Source organism: Sarcophilus harrisii, chromosome 5 (assembly GCF_902635505.1).
Source record: "Sarcophilus harrisii chromosome 5, mSarHar1.11, whole genome shotgun sequence".
In the NCBI taxonomy this organism is placed as follows: domain Eukaryota; kingdom Metazoa; phylum Chordata; class Mammalia; order Dasyuromorphia; family Dasyuridae; genus Sarcophilus; species Sarcophilus harrisii.
The window spans coordinates 181,994,870-182,008,718 of record NC_045430.1 but is presented as its reverse complement, the minus strand read 5'-3'; the positions used below and the strand labels follow the sequence as shown (position 1 = coordinate 182,008,718).

General features: G+C 34.5%; 1 protein-coding gene across 2 annotated transcripts in view; it reads right to left on the bottom strand.

The window, feature by feature from the left end:
* Positions 1-13,849, bottom strand: part of EXOC4 (exocyst complex component 4) — a 913,849-nt gene that overhangs the window by 647,200 nt on the left and 252,800 nt on the right. For both annotated transcript variants that reach the window (XM_031941130.1, XM_031941132.1), the window contains exon 9: positions 11,812-11,900. In XM_031941130.1, coding sequence (XP_031796990.1) covers positions 11,812-11,900 — 89 coding nt within the window. The remainder of the gene's footprint in view (positions 1-11,811; positions 11,901-13,849) is intronic.

Below are 13,849 nucleotides of genomic sequence, written 5' to 3'. Positions count from 1 at the left end.
AAATTCAGATTTGGCAAAGAAGCAACAGGTTAGGAGTATGTGAAACTGAGGAATAGAGAATTTCATCAAAGCATGATAAAAGCCATTAATCTATGAGACATCTGAATCACAGAATTACAAATATGGCTTTGCATTAGACCTATAGGATCTATAAGCATGAAGAGCCTAGAAGCAAGAAGATGAACAGGGGAGAGGGAAGGTAGGATCACAGCCCAAGGCGTATATTTTAAAATATAATTCCAAAGAATTAATGTTTGATTGAAAAAATTGCTTGATCTAGAGTTAGAGGATCCTAAATTTAAAATTGGAAGGAAACTCAGAAGTTATGTAGTCCAAGCCCTTCATTTTACCTATAAAGAAACAGTGACACCAGAGGCAGTGAACAACTGACTTGCTCATTATAGCAAAGCTGGGATCCAACTAAGGTTCTCCAACTTCAAAATCAGCACAAATTCCATTTTAATATGCATATTACCTAAGCTTGAAACTTGACTAATTGATTCATAATTTGCATGAGAATGGGCAAGTTCCAAATTGTCTCTGGGTAGCAGATGGATGGGCCCAGAGATGACTTGGAAGAGACAGCAGGATCAACTGAATGTGGGAAATTGTATAGCATTTTCAGTGATTCTAAGTTTCTTCTTTCCTGCTCATATCTCTAAAGTATTCTTAATTTCAGCATTCTACTGTTAATGTTTCATGACTGCAAGTCTACAGAATATTCACAGTCTCCAATGAATCAAAATTTCAGGTCACTGAAAGGACAATGGTGAATTATAGAGAACAAAACAGGCTACATACAGCATTTTACCAGTAACAAACTGCTCCTAATAGGGGAGTTAAAAACACTAAGAGACAGATGAAAAAAGAGAGAGAGAGAAAGAAATAAGATGGTCATATAGTACAATCAAATACAATCAGCACCTAAACTGATAACTACATAAAATCGGGCGATAATGGAGAAAGAGCTCTAACACTTTAGGTATAGTACTTCCATAGAGAATTATAGAAGCACGTAGACAAAAGTCACAGAATGAAAAGGGATTAACTAGATGTTATCAATGAAAAGGGCCCAGTGATGTGCACAGGTATTGTGATGAGGTATATCTAATGGCCCAACATCCTGAAAAGGGGTTGGGGAGAGGGGAAGGGGGAAGGGCAGAAAGAGAAGGAAACGGATAGTCAAGAGAGAAAAATTTTAAGGTTACTAGGTAAATGGTATAGGAACTTTAAAAAAAAGAGGAAGATCAAAGGTTAAAGATTCTACGGTTATTGAGGAAAGTATCTATTTTCTGATAATTTGATTAATAAATAAATAGATAAATTCCATCTATATCCAAAAGGAGTTGAGGAGATACACAAAAGTGAACAATTTGAAAATAAAAATTAGGCATTCAAATCAGAAGAGATAACCTAAGAAGATAATGAGAAATAGCAGTTACCAGGCACTTTAGATGAGCTAATTACTAAATTTAGCTTCAAATTTCCTGGCACCTAATGCATAAAAAGAGAAACATGCTGGGTTATATGGTATTGATTGTGTTACAATAGAAAGTATGCAAATTCATTTGTAGAAACAAATTTTTCCTAGAATTGAACTTAAGGAGAAATATAATGTATGGATCTTTTTATCAATGACTCTCAGTAATTCCAAGCTTATGATTTTTAACTCTAGTTATAAAAAAACAATCAATGCTCCTCAAAAAGAAAATTTTTCCATGACCCTCAATGTTGGTGGTATAGTATGCTGGCCTGACTCATGAGAGCATGTATGGAAGAGGATGAGAGAAATCAAGGCAGGTTCTTTGCTTTCTGATAAGCTAACTTTATAAAGGGATAACACCTGAAAAATCTAAAAGGTCATTTAATGGATCCATTAGACTCTCTCAAATATTGTCTGAAGTGAGCCTTTGTCAGTGCTGGATTAATATAATCATCAGTTTTTGGCTGAATTTTCTAATAATTATTGTCATAGTACATTGGTTAAAGTATAGATAATATAAATGAAAGAAGCAAGACTGTTTTGCTATGAAAATTTAAGGATAGGGGCAGCTAAATGGCACAGTAGATAGAGAACTGGCCCTGAAGTCAGGAGGACCTGAGTTCAAATACGAATTCAGAGACTTAATTAACTCTTATTAGCTCCATGACCCTGGGCATTTCAACTTAATCCCAATTGCCTCACCAAATATATGTATATATAAAGAACTGGAATAACGTATTCAACTAATGTGGTCAACATTGATAGGAACCTAACTACCCTTGGGAAAAGGGTAGCTAACAAATGACAATATCTAGTTGTTTGAAATGGGAGGAGGAAATGTCTCTATCCTTATTTGGTTCCAACCAATTAAAAAGTATTCAGCAATGAGTCCCAAATTAAGAGCACAGCTTATCATTTATGAATCAGGAAGAACTCTTTTGATTTTAGATTTCTGTAACACATTTAATGCACTTTAGCTATGTGAACAATATTGAAGGGGCTGATCATGAATGGGGGTAGACTATCTTGATTCAAAACTGATTCCTTCATTGAAATGTTAAAATGTAGATGAGATCATCCCTGACAAAAGATCTGTGGAAATTAACAAGACATATTATTACTAAGATAACATGATTTGACTGTAAGTGATAGGTAGGTTTGCTGGAGTCTTTTCCTTTCAGCCTTCCTTTCTTTTTCTTTCCTTTCTCTTCCCTTCAGGTCAACTAAATATGAGCCTAATGACCCTATTCTAATCATGTTCTCTGTCTTGGGAAATTTCTCTTAGAAATAGAATGGGAAACATAAAAACTTCTCAATTTTTTCAGGAGGACAAAGCAGGAGACTTCAAGGACTTCTACTGGTCAAAGGAACAATAAAGTAGTTCTATTTTTCTTTCTTTTCTTATTTTTGAGTATTTATAGGCCCACATGATAGAAACTATAATGTTATAATATTTTTGTAAGCTGTGAATATAAATAAAAAGCTATTATGAATTTGAGAATAGGTTTAAAAGAATCTGGATTTTATAAATCATGCTATCTATATACATTAAAAAATACAGTAATAGTAATCATGTACTTTGACAGTACTGGAGATACAAATATTAAAATGAAACAACCCCTGCTTATAGTGTAAGCTTACACTCAAATAGAGGACCGACTGTGTATGCATGTAGAAAATGTTTGCTTATTTATGTTTTTTTGTGGTTTCATAAGCCCCTTATTATTTTAGGGACCCAAGGCCTACAGTTTGGAACTCCTGTTGTGATACAAATGTTTATAACATACCTAACTCACACATAGTTTAAAGTCCCAGAATACAATGTATCCAGAACTGCAGTAAGATCATAAGATCACAAAAATTTGGCTAGAAGATTCATTTCCAGAGATCCTAGAGCAAAGATATCAAACATGTAGTCTCAGCCCATAACAGTCCAAACCAGATTAAAATATAATTGGGACATGTTTAACAAAATAACTAAAAATACAGTAAAATATAGATAATATGAGTATTTGATTTTTTTACTTGATATATGGCCTATAGGGATCCTTATATGTAGTTTGATGGCTCTCATTTTTATTTAAGTTTGAAATCACTGATCAAGATCAAACATCTTTAATAGATGAGGAAACTGAAATCCAGAAAGGTAAAATAGCCTCTTTGGAAATAAGTGGCAGAGCCTGAACACGGAACCAAGATTTCTAACTCCAAAGCCAAGATTCTTTCCACTGGATATAAAAAAATAATAATAATAAAAATTAATAAAAGCATGTAAGTCTTTGGCTGAGAAAGCCCTCTACCTTTCAGCCACTGACCATGAAAGCTAAGAGTTAAAATAAGGTATGTCAGCAGTAGAGATGGGATAACATACTCCAGACCAACAATGTAAAGTGTTTACCAAATATGATTAGTCTAGAATTGATGTAAAGCTAAAAACCACTCAGAACATAAGTACAGCTTTATACTCTATGGCTGAATATTACTATCCAACGAAATAAGAATATGTAAATTAGTTGACTAATGTTCAGAAGAAAGCTTTAATGTGCAAACAAAATGGGACTTATGTGGCTAATTGTTGGAATCTTTACAAAGTGTTAAGACATTAGAGTTAATTTAATCTTGGAAAGAGTTTTGGGCCAGAACTTGAAATAGGTACTAAGTGGAACTGATTGAACAATGCTTGTGTTCACACCTTTAGAGAGCTCATAAGTATCTAAGTACTCAGTGGAGTTCACCTCCCTTAGAACCAGAGAGCACTCTGGGAGATAACCCAGAATCCCTCTCCCTCCAGAAGGCGGAGTCAACCTTTGGGAGATCACATAAATAGAGGGAGCTCTTGGAACTTGGGACAGACTGGAGATTGAGAAGCCACGAGTCAGAGCTGGCTGGAGGCTGAAGAAAGCAGAGGCAGAAGCCAAGGACAAAGCTGCAAGATCTCTTGGAGCCAGGCAGAGAGATAGGCCTCAACTAACCGGGCTAATTTGGAAGGAGAAATAAACGTTTGCATTTTTACCAGCTGGCTGCAATTATTGGAATAATTATTTATTTCAACTGAGACTAAGGCTGCCTTCCCAGAAAAAAACCTTCACAGCTAATCGTATATGAATATGCAAATGAACAGATTGCAATTCAGGAGATGTCATCACAAATCTAGCAATGAACATCCTATATTATGATTATAACAATATTCATACATCATTCACATATACTACACTGTAATATAAGCTTTTTAAGCCTAGAATTGTGGCAAAGCCAAAAGTCTGCACATATTTACAGCCATACCACAACTCCAAAAGCCTAAAATTAAATATGCACAGAGAACTTTACCTACCTCCGTATATAACCAAGCTGCCTCAGTATTCTAATTTTAATCCAAGAACTCGAAGTTGGATTTCACTGTGGAGGTCTTGAAATATGATCTACACCTTATATACATATTTTTTTGGTCCAGAAATTTCAACATCTGGATCAGACTAGTATCAATAATAGTACAGAGGAGAACTATGTACATAGCCACTAGCTTCCTATTTTTTTTTTTTTTTATTTAATAGCCTTTTATTTACAGGATATATGCATGGGTAACTTTACAGCATTAACAATTGCCTAACCTCTTGTTCCAATTTTTCACCTCTTACCCCCCCACCCCCTCCCCTAGATGGCAGGATGACCAGTAGATGTTAAATATATTAAAATATAAATTAGATACACAATAAGTATATGACCAAAACGTTATTTTGCTGTACAAAAAGAATCAGACTCTGAAATATTGTACAATTAGCTTGTGAAGGAAATCAAAAATGCAGGTGTGCATAAATATAGGGATTGGGAATTCAATGTAATGGTTTTTAGTCATCTCCCAGAGTTCTTTTTCTGGGCATAGCTGGTTCAGTTCATTACTGCTCCGTTAGAAATGATTTGGTTGATCTTGTTGCTGAGGATGGCCTGGTCCATCAGAACTGGTCATCATATAGTATTGTTGTTGAAGTATATAATGATCTCCTGGTCCTGCTCATTTCACTCAGCATCAGTTCGTGTAAGTCTCTCCAGGCCTTTCTGAAATCATCCTGTTGGTCATTTCTTACAGAACAGTAATATTCCATAATTTTTCATATACCACAATTTATTCAGCCATTCTCCAACTGATGGACATCCATTCAGTTTCCAGTTTTTAGCCACTACAAAAAGGGCTGCCACAAACATTCGTGCACATACAGGTCCCTTTCCCTTCTTTATAATCTCTTTGGGATATAAGCCCAGTAGTAACACTGCTGGATCAAAGGGGATGCACAGTTTGATAACTTTTTGAGCATAGTTCCAAACTACTCTCCAAAATGGTTGGATTCGTTCACAACTCCACCAACAATGCATCAATGTCCCAGTTTTCCCGCATCCCCTCCAACAATCTTCATTATTTTTTCCTGTCATCTTAGCCAATCTGACAGGTGTGTAGCCACTAGCTTCCTGAAACAATATCCCAATTTTTAAAAACCCTTAATGACTCTGAAGCAAATCTCTGTCCCGGATGTAAAAGAATCATACAACGGTATAGCTGATTGGACTATCTAAAGACAATACCATCAGTTTTCTTTGCCAGAACAGAATAAGGGGAAGAAAGGAGAAAAAAAATAGATTATCTCTAAAGTGAGGCAACTGTACAGCAGAATGCATAGGGTGCTAAATATGAAATCATTAAAACCCAAGTTCAAACCCTTAAGAGCTACGTAAACCTGAAAAAGTCATCTTTCTGTGCCTCAATTTCTACATCTATAAAATGAGAAGCCTGTATTTGGCCACAGGGGATACTTCTAGCCCTAGATCTCCAGTTATAAATCCAAAGATTCCTTTTCCCCAAACTTTGCCAGACAACATTCAGGAAGCAGAATGGTGCAGAATGAAAGAAAAAGTCTCTGTTTGAATAATACTAACTATACCCAAGATAAGAACCATGCATGGAATACTGTCAGGTCAATGACAATTCTTTATAAAAAATAAATTAAATTAAATTTTATTAATGCCTTCTAGTCTTTTGTTTTTGCTTTGCTATAGTTTGCTATTTGCTATATTTACCAAATATAAATCCTTATATCACCAATGAATACCCACTTTATGCCAGAAAAAGAAATTAAATGAAACCAGCTGTGTCTATGACCATGTTACATATATGTTTCAGGCTCCCATTGCTTGATCAAAAGAAAGATGAGAGTGTGTTTTACCATCTGATCTCTAAGGTCAAAACAGGTTATTGCAGTCACCTAAGAGTTTATCTCTTTTTTTGTGATATTGTAATTTATATTTATATCACCATGGATACAAATGTACATTGTTCACCATGTTCTGCCCATTTCATTCTGCATTAGTACATTAAAAATTTTTCTGTGCTTTTCATAATTCCTCATATTTACTGTTTTTTAACAGTGTAATAAAATTCCATTACTTTCAAGTGCAATAGCTTATTTAAAGATGCCCTCACTCAAAGTACAATTATTTTGTATCTTGTTCTTTGGAAAGCCCATATTTACAATAACTCTATTCTCCCACAGATACTACATGGCTATAAATTATAAGCACTATAATTTCAAAAGAATTACAACTTTAGGTGACACAAAAAGCAACTGAAAATTTTATGGTGGGGTCTATGAACTATATCATGTGACCAATCATTACTTGCCAATAAAGAATGAGGGAAATAGATCAAGGCTAAATCTGTATCCTTAAGTAACTGCTCTGGGTTCTGTTTCTTCATTTGTCAGATGAATGGTAATGTCCTTTCTTTAAATCTAATGATCTAAAACAAGTGTTAACTTGAGTTTAACCTAGGTTTAGTGAACTTATTTTATTTTAATAGTGTAAAAACTGTGTTTCAAAATTTCCTTTGGAATCTTATCATTAAATAAAATTACGTGTAAACTTTTGGTTATGTGCTGAATAAGGTCCCTCATCCCGTGGCAGTCAGATATTTAATATTTTTTTCAAAAAGTGAATAAAGTACATAATTTTTTAAATTATGAGGGATCTTGATGATAAGAGCTGAAAAATATTTTGGAAACTAGAAACAGAATCCATAGAGACCATTAAAATAAAGTCCAATTCTTCATTAACAATCAATTCTTGGAATGCAATTCGGTGTCCTATGGACAAATGACATCACCTCTCTGCGTGGGTTTCAATTTCTTCATTTGAAAAGTAAAGTACAGGACCTCTAAGGTCCTTTTCATACCAAACTTTATTATCCTATAACTACAGAAAGGAAGTTGAACAGCCATATTTTGGAGACATAGTGGATGAATAGATCCAATATTTACTGTCTTTCAATATCGGGTATATTACCATAGACAATTAGCAGAAAGAATGGGGAGGGGAGGGCCAATAAGTAAGGAAGAACTCTAAAACTCCAAATTAAAAAAAATAAACATTTTAGAAAGAAATGTACATAATTTGCACTGGTAAAAGAAATTTCAACAGTAGAGGTTTTAGGTCTTGCTAAAAATCTATGAGAGTATATCACATTAAGGAGCAAATGTTATATTTATGTTGATTAAAATTAAATGACAAGATTAAAATCCCAAGAACATAAATGGACAATTAGCAATAAGTTTTGATGAGTTTCTAAGGCATGAAACAGTGCTAATACATGAAAAACTAGAACAATTTTATAGTAACTGCCCATTTTAGGAAAAAAATTGTATTTCTGTATGGTTTTCTGCATAGTTTATTAATTCCCTAAATAAATGGTAAACAAATCTTTAAGTATTTTCTCACCCAGCCTAAACAAATAAAGCTACACCTGTGATAGGATTTTATGACACAAATATGAAGTTTTTCTACCATACTAAGGTACCTCATTTTCTATAAAAAACATATTGCTAAAAAGTTGCATACAAATGAAGTAGCACTTTAAATATACTATCAGGGAACTTATTAATTAAAAGCATCTTTTAGTGAATTACTTTGCAAAATAAATAACTGCAAGCGAGTTGACCAATGATAAATCTGGATTTTTATACATAGGTCAAGGAATAGGTAGAGATGAAAATTATACTACTCAAAATTTTTAAGGCTTCATAATCCAACCAATAAATTATAATGGAATAGACTCAATAAAAATGTCAAAAGCCAAAGTAAGCCAGGTTAAAATACAAGTATTACTGGCAACCAATTCTTATGATGCTATTTTGGGAGATAGCAATTCTAAAGTAGTAAGATCAGATCATTCCAAAGCCTGAATCATTTGATAACGTAAGTCATTATGTTACAAAAGTCAAAAGCAGTCAGAGATGTGGAAGTAGGAGCAGTAATCATCATCATCATCATGGTATTTGTTTCCATTTAAATCAAAACAGGCAAGTAAGAACTCTTACTTCACTAAACTATTATTCACAACAATAGAGTTTGCCAAAACAAATACATATGGTTCTTACCTACTGTGATAAGTAGTATTAGAAGTAAAATTCAGAAATAAAGAAAGCAAAATTCCTATATTTAAAAATAATAGCCCCATTTTAACTTGTTTCACACTTTTTATTTTTTCAAAGAGCACTCATATATTATATATAGCTTAATTTTAGCATCAAAACATGTAAAGGCCAGTAAATCAAGTATAATTATTCACACTCAACATGTGGAAACAGAAACATGGTAAAAGAGTTTTGCTTATGAACACACAGGTGGCAAAGATGGGGCCAACCTGCCTAATTCACAGCAAAATATTTTTCCCCAAAGAATTCTCTATTAATCAAACTAATCTTCCTTTCCAATAGAATTATGCACAAAAACTGAAGTAAACTATCATCTTAATTTCTCTTAATATTTAACAACAATTTAATTCAAGAAGCTATGGTCATACTAAATATTCATTAAAATAATTATCCTTCTTGTTACCTTACAACACAATTACTTAAATAGAATGAAATTCCTAGAGAGGTTCAGAGAAACAGGATGCTACTGACAAGATCAAAGAACTTCACAGAAATCTACCATCTATCCCACAAAACTTCAAAATGAACTAGCCCACCCCTAAAAGTAGAAGGGAAAATGAACCATCTGTACCATAATGTTTAGAGCCAATTGGGAAGACCTGATTTTTAAATTCCTTTGCTTTTCGAATGTGTAACACTTTAATTGAAGAAAAAGTGGGGGAGGGAAGTTAGAAGGGACTTTTTTTTTTTTTAATATGAGAATTTTAATGTTACTTTGATGCTCTTTTTGGTGGGTTTCTTTGTCATGCTCCTATGTTTTAGTGAGAATAGCCAACCCCTGTGGCCTGAACTGCTGCGAAAAAAAGCTTACAACTGTGCGCCATTCACATAAGAGACAGCTTTCCACCACTGCCTACCAATCTGATGCAACAATTCAATTAGACTTTCAAGGATAAAGCTAAAATGCAGATATCGCTATGGTCCATGGATCAGACAGATTAATGGAAAGACTGAAAAAGAACAATCGTTTATCATGGAAAGCAGTTATGATTTTTCTTTTCTTTTTTCCTGTTGAAATGTTAAAAGCATTCAGCACGGAAACTTTCCTTCCCAAATGAAATATTAGCTAACTTTTTAAAAGATCAGGTTAGCTGATGGGGCAGCTTTCCTATCAGGTGATTTGGCAAAAGAGCCAAAATTCTCCTTTAACAGTTAGTCTGACCTTCTTTCCATTACCAAAAGGATCCTTATACTTCAGTGAGCATTGGTTATTATATTAGAATATTTTTGCCAAGTACCACATTTTTGAGTATGTTATTAAGAAATGGAAAACTTTCCCAATAGGTTCATTTCCATGCCCTGCTCCAAAGTATTCAGTCCTGAACAAATGTCATTTATGCAAGAAGTTATACGTCAATTGATGGATCTCCTGCAAATAAAGCTTCTTTAGGAAAAAAATTTAAATCATCATTAATCATGCAAAGTTGGGTTAGTATATGTCATTTAGCTTAAAACTCTATATTCTGGGAAGATGAAACCATCTACAATTTCACTTGCAGTAAAATGTGGCCTTTCCATCCACTAAGATCCTGTAGTACTCATTTATTATCTGCAGCATTCATCTAACACTAACCTACTACCTACTATCAGACCACACCTTGCATAAAGCAAATGTTCAACAAGAACATGACATTTAAATTTGCTCCATTTCAATAATTTCTTTTTTCAGTTACTTTTTCTACTCTTTCCTAGGAACCACCTAATTTCTACATATTCCACATAAAATGAGGGAACCAAAATAACATATAGTATTCTAATCAGCATCCAATCAATAATAAAGTAAAGAAGAAAGATTATTTATCCACAGGCTATTGTGCTTCTACTAATCTGCCCCAGTATCTCATTAGTACATTGCTGACTAGTACTCAGCTTGTCATCCAAAAGATGAGTCCAAGACAGTAATCAACATACATTCCCCAACTTTCAAAGCATTTGGAAACCTAATAAACCTACCTCCATCACTAGCCACCTCTAGCCTCCAAATCCAAAATATAATATGAAATAAAATTGAATCCCCAAATGACTGCTTACTTCACCATTTCACAAGTATTCCAATGATGAAGCTCTGTCCTTCACTAGTCCTTGGAGATATGTCTGAGCACTTCTTCACCCATGAAATCAATTTTTCTGATTCAGATTCCACAGTATCAGTTTACTGAGAATATCAAGTGACACAAAATTAAAAACCTTAGTAAAATCCACGTATTGCTTCTTCTTTTATCTATCAAGTCCATCCGCTCTGTCATAGAAGGCAGTGTTTTTAAGACAATGATCTGCTTTCCATAAACGTAGGTTATTTGCTCTCATATAAGATTCCTTTGCCTTGTGTCCTTCTAGGTGTCCACAGATTAATTTCTTGATAATTTGTCCTAATATCTTTCCAGATACCATAATTAAACTGACTAGCCCATAACCTCCAGAATTATCCTTCTTCCCTTTCATAATAATGGGCTCTGAATTTCTCAAATTGCAACCCACAGGCATGCCTTCTATCTTGAAGGAATCCTCAAATATAATAGTGAAAATCAAGGGTGGTAGACAGAAACAGAACACTGGAACTTTCCTGGAGTCTGACAAGGCCCAAGCCTGCCATGCCTTTGAGCATGAAGGGTCTGATCCCATTTTTATCTTGACTCCTTGAATAGCAACTAGTCTGAATTCTGTGGTCATAATGGCAATTTGAGCTGCCCTACAGCAGATGCTGGGAAGTGATAGAAGAAACAGATTAGCAAGTCTTTAAGTTTCTGTTATCTTCAAAAATAACCTGTGAATAAAGGTTATAAACTCACAAGTCAGGAAAACTTCCTATTTTGCCCATAAAAACAACTTTATTTGGGAAGTTTTGTTACCTACCTTGAAGTTCTCCACTGCGGCTGTACAGCTCCCTTCTCTGCTCACGCAAATAAGCACTCATACTGATAGCATGGGAGGATGACTCAAACCTACAGTGGAACAGAAAGCCAGGAAAGGTTTATATGCTAATAGAACAGACCACCCAAAAGCCATTTAATCCAAAAGAACAATATCCCAATCACCTCACACCTGCTCCTTCAGCATCATGGGCAAGAAAACTACGGGAAGCAAAGAAGAATAACAGGTAACAAGACCAAGGTCAGTATCTGACTTATGCTGAACTGTTCAAACTCTTTGGGGTCATTTGGGGATTCAATTTTATTTCATATTATATTTTGGATTTGGAGGCTAGAGGTGGCTAGTGATGGAGGTAGGTTTATTAGGTTTCCAAATGCTTTGAAAGTTGGGGAATGTATGTTGATTGCTGTCTTGGACTCATCTTTTGGATGACAAGCTGAGTACTAGTCAGCAATGTACTAATGAGATACTGGGGCAGATTAGTAGAAGCACAATAGCCTGTGGATAAATAAAGGCCTCCTGGTAGGCCTTTTCCCAGGTTTAATCTACATTCGATACTTCAACAATCTTAGAAACATTTATTAAGTGACTACTATGTGCAACTCAATATCCAAAATGCTGGAGATGAAAAGATGAAAAACAAACAAAATGCACAATTCCGGTTCTCAACAAGTACACTTTATATTAGGGGGATGAGAGGAGAGAGTAACGTTAGAATTAACATTGGTATAATAATGCTTTAATGTTTTCAGAGTGTCTTATTTTCAATATCTCATTTGAATTTCATAACAGTCCTAAAGAGTGGGTATTATAGATATTTTCATATGCCTTTTACAGAAGAGAAAATAGTCTCTCATAAAACTTAAATAATCCAGTTATAATCAAACAACTAGAAAGTGTCAGGGGCAGGATCTTGCTTGACACATGTTTTCCTACCTTCAGGTTTAATATTCTCTCCCCAAAATAAGTTTCCTCCAATAAACAACAATGAATAAATACAAGGTAATTAACGGAGAGAACCTAATATCTAAGGGACCAAGAAATGCATCCTGTGGGACTAAGCCTTGAAAGGGGCTAAGGATGATAATAGGCAGACCCTAGAAGAAGATAGGGGACAGCCTGTGCAAAAGCACCAATTTTTAGGGAATAGGAATGTAGGGCAAATACAACAAGAGAATATAAATATACCTGCCAAGAGAGATTGGTGTCAGATTGGAGGACACTACATCAAGCTGCAGTCTTATCCTAAAAGCACTAGGTAGGGACTAGCGATTTTTGAGCAGAGGCATGACAAGATCAAAATTGTGGAGCAATAAGAATCATTTTAAGCTTTGAGCCAGCATTGGCACTACTGGCAATATTCCAAGGTCTATATCCCAAGGAAATCATAAAGGAGAGGAAAGCACCCACATGTGCAAAAGCGTTTGTAGCAGCTATTTTTGTGACAGCAAGGAACTAGAAACTGATTGTTCTATAAAGTAATGCAATATTATTGTTCTATAAAAAATGACAAGCTGATTTTACAAAGGCCTAGAAAGATTTACATGAACTGATGCTGAGCAAAACAAGCAGAACCAGGAATACATTGTACACAATAACATCAAGAATGTGTAATGATCAACTATGAAAGACTTGATTCTTCTCAGTAGTTCAGTGATCTAAAGCAATCTCAATAAACTTTGGACAGAAAATGCCATCTACATTCAGAAAAAGAGCTAAGGAGATTGAATGTGAATCAACACATGCTATGTTTTTTTTTTTTTCTCTCTCCCATGTTTTTCTCTTTTGTTCTGATTTTTTCTTTCCCAACATGATTCATAAAGCAATGTGTGTTAAAAATAAACAAAAAGTTAAATTAAAATGTATACATATATTGTATTTAACATATACTTTAATATATTTAACATGTACCTGTCATATAGGAGAGGGGGTAGAGGGAAGGAGGGGAAGAGTTGAAACAGAAGTTTTTGCAACGGTCATAGTTGAAAAATTACCTATACATATGTTTTGTATACAAAAA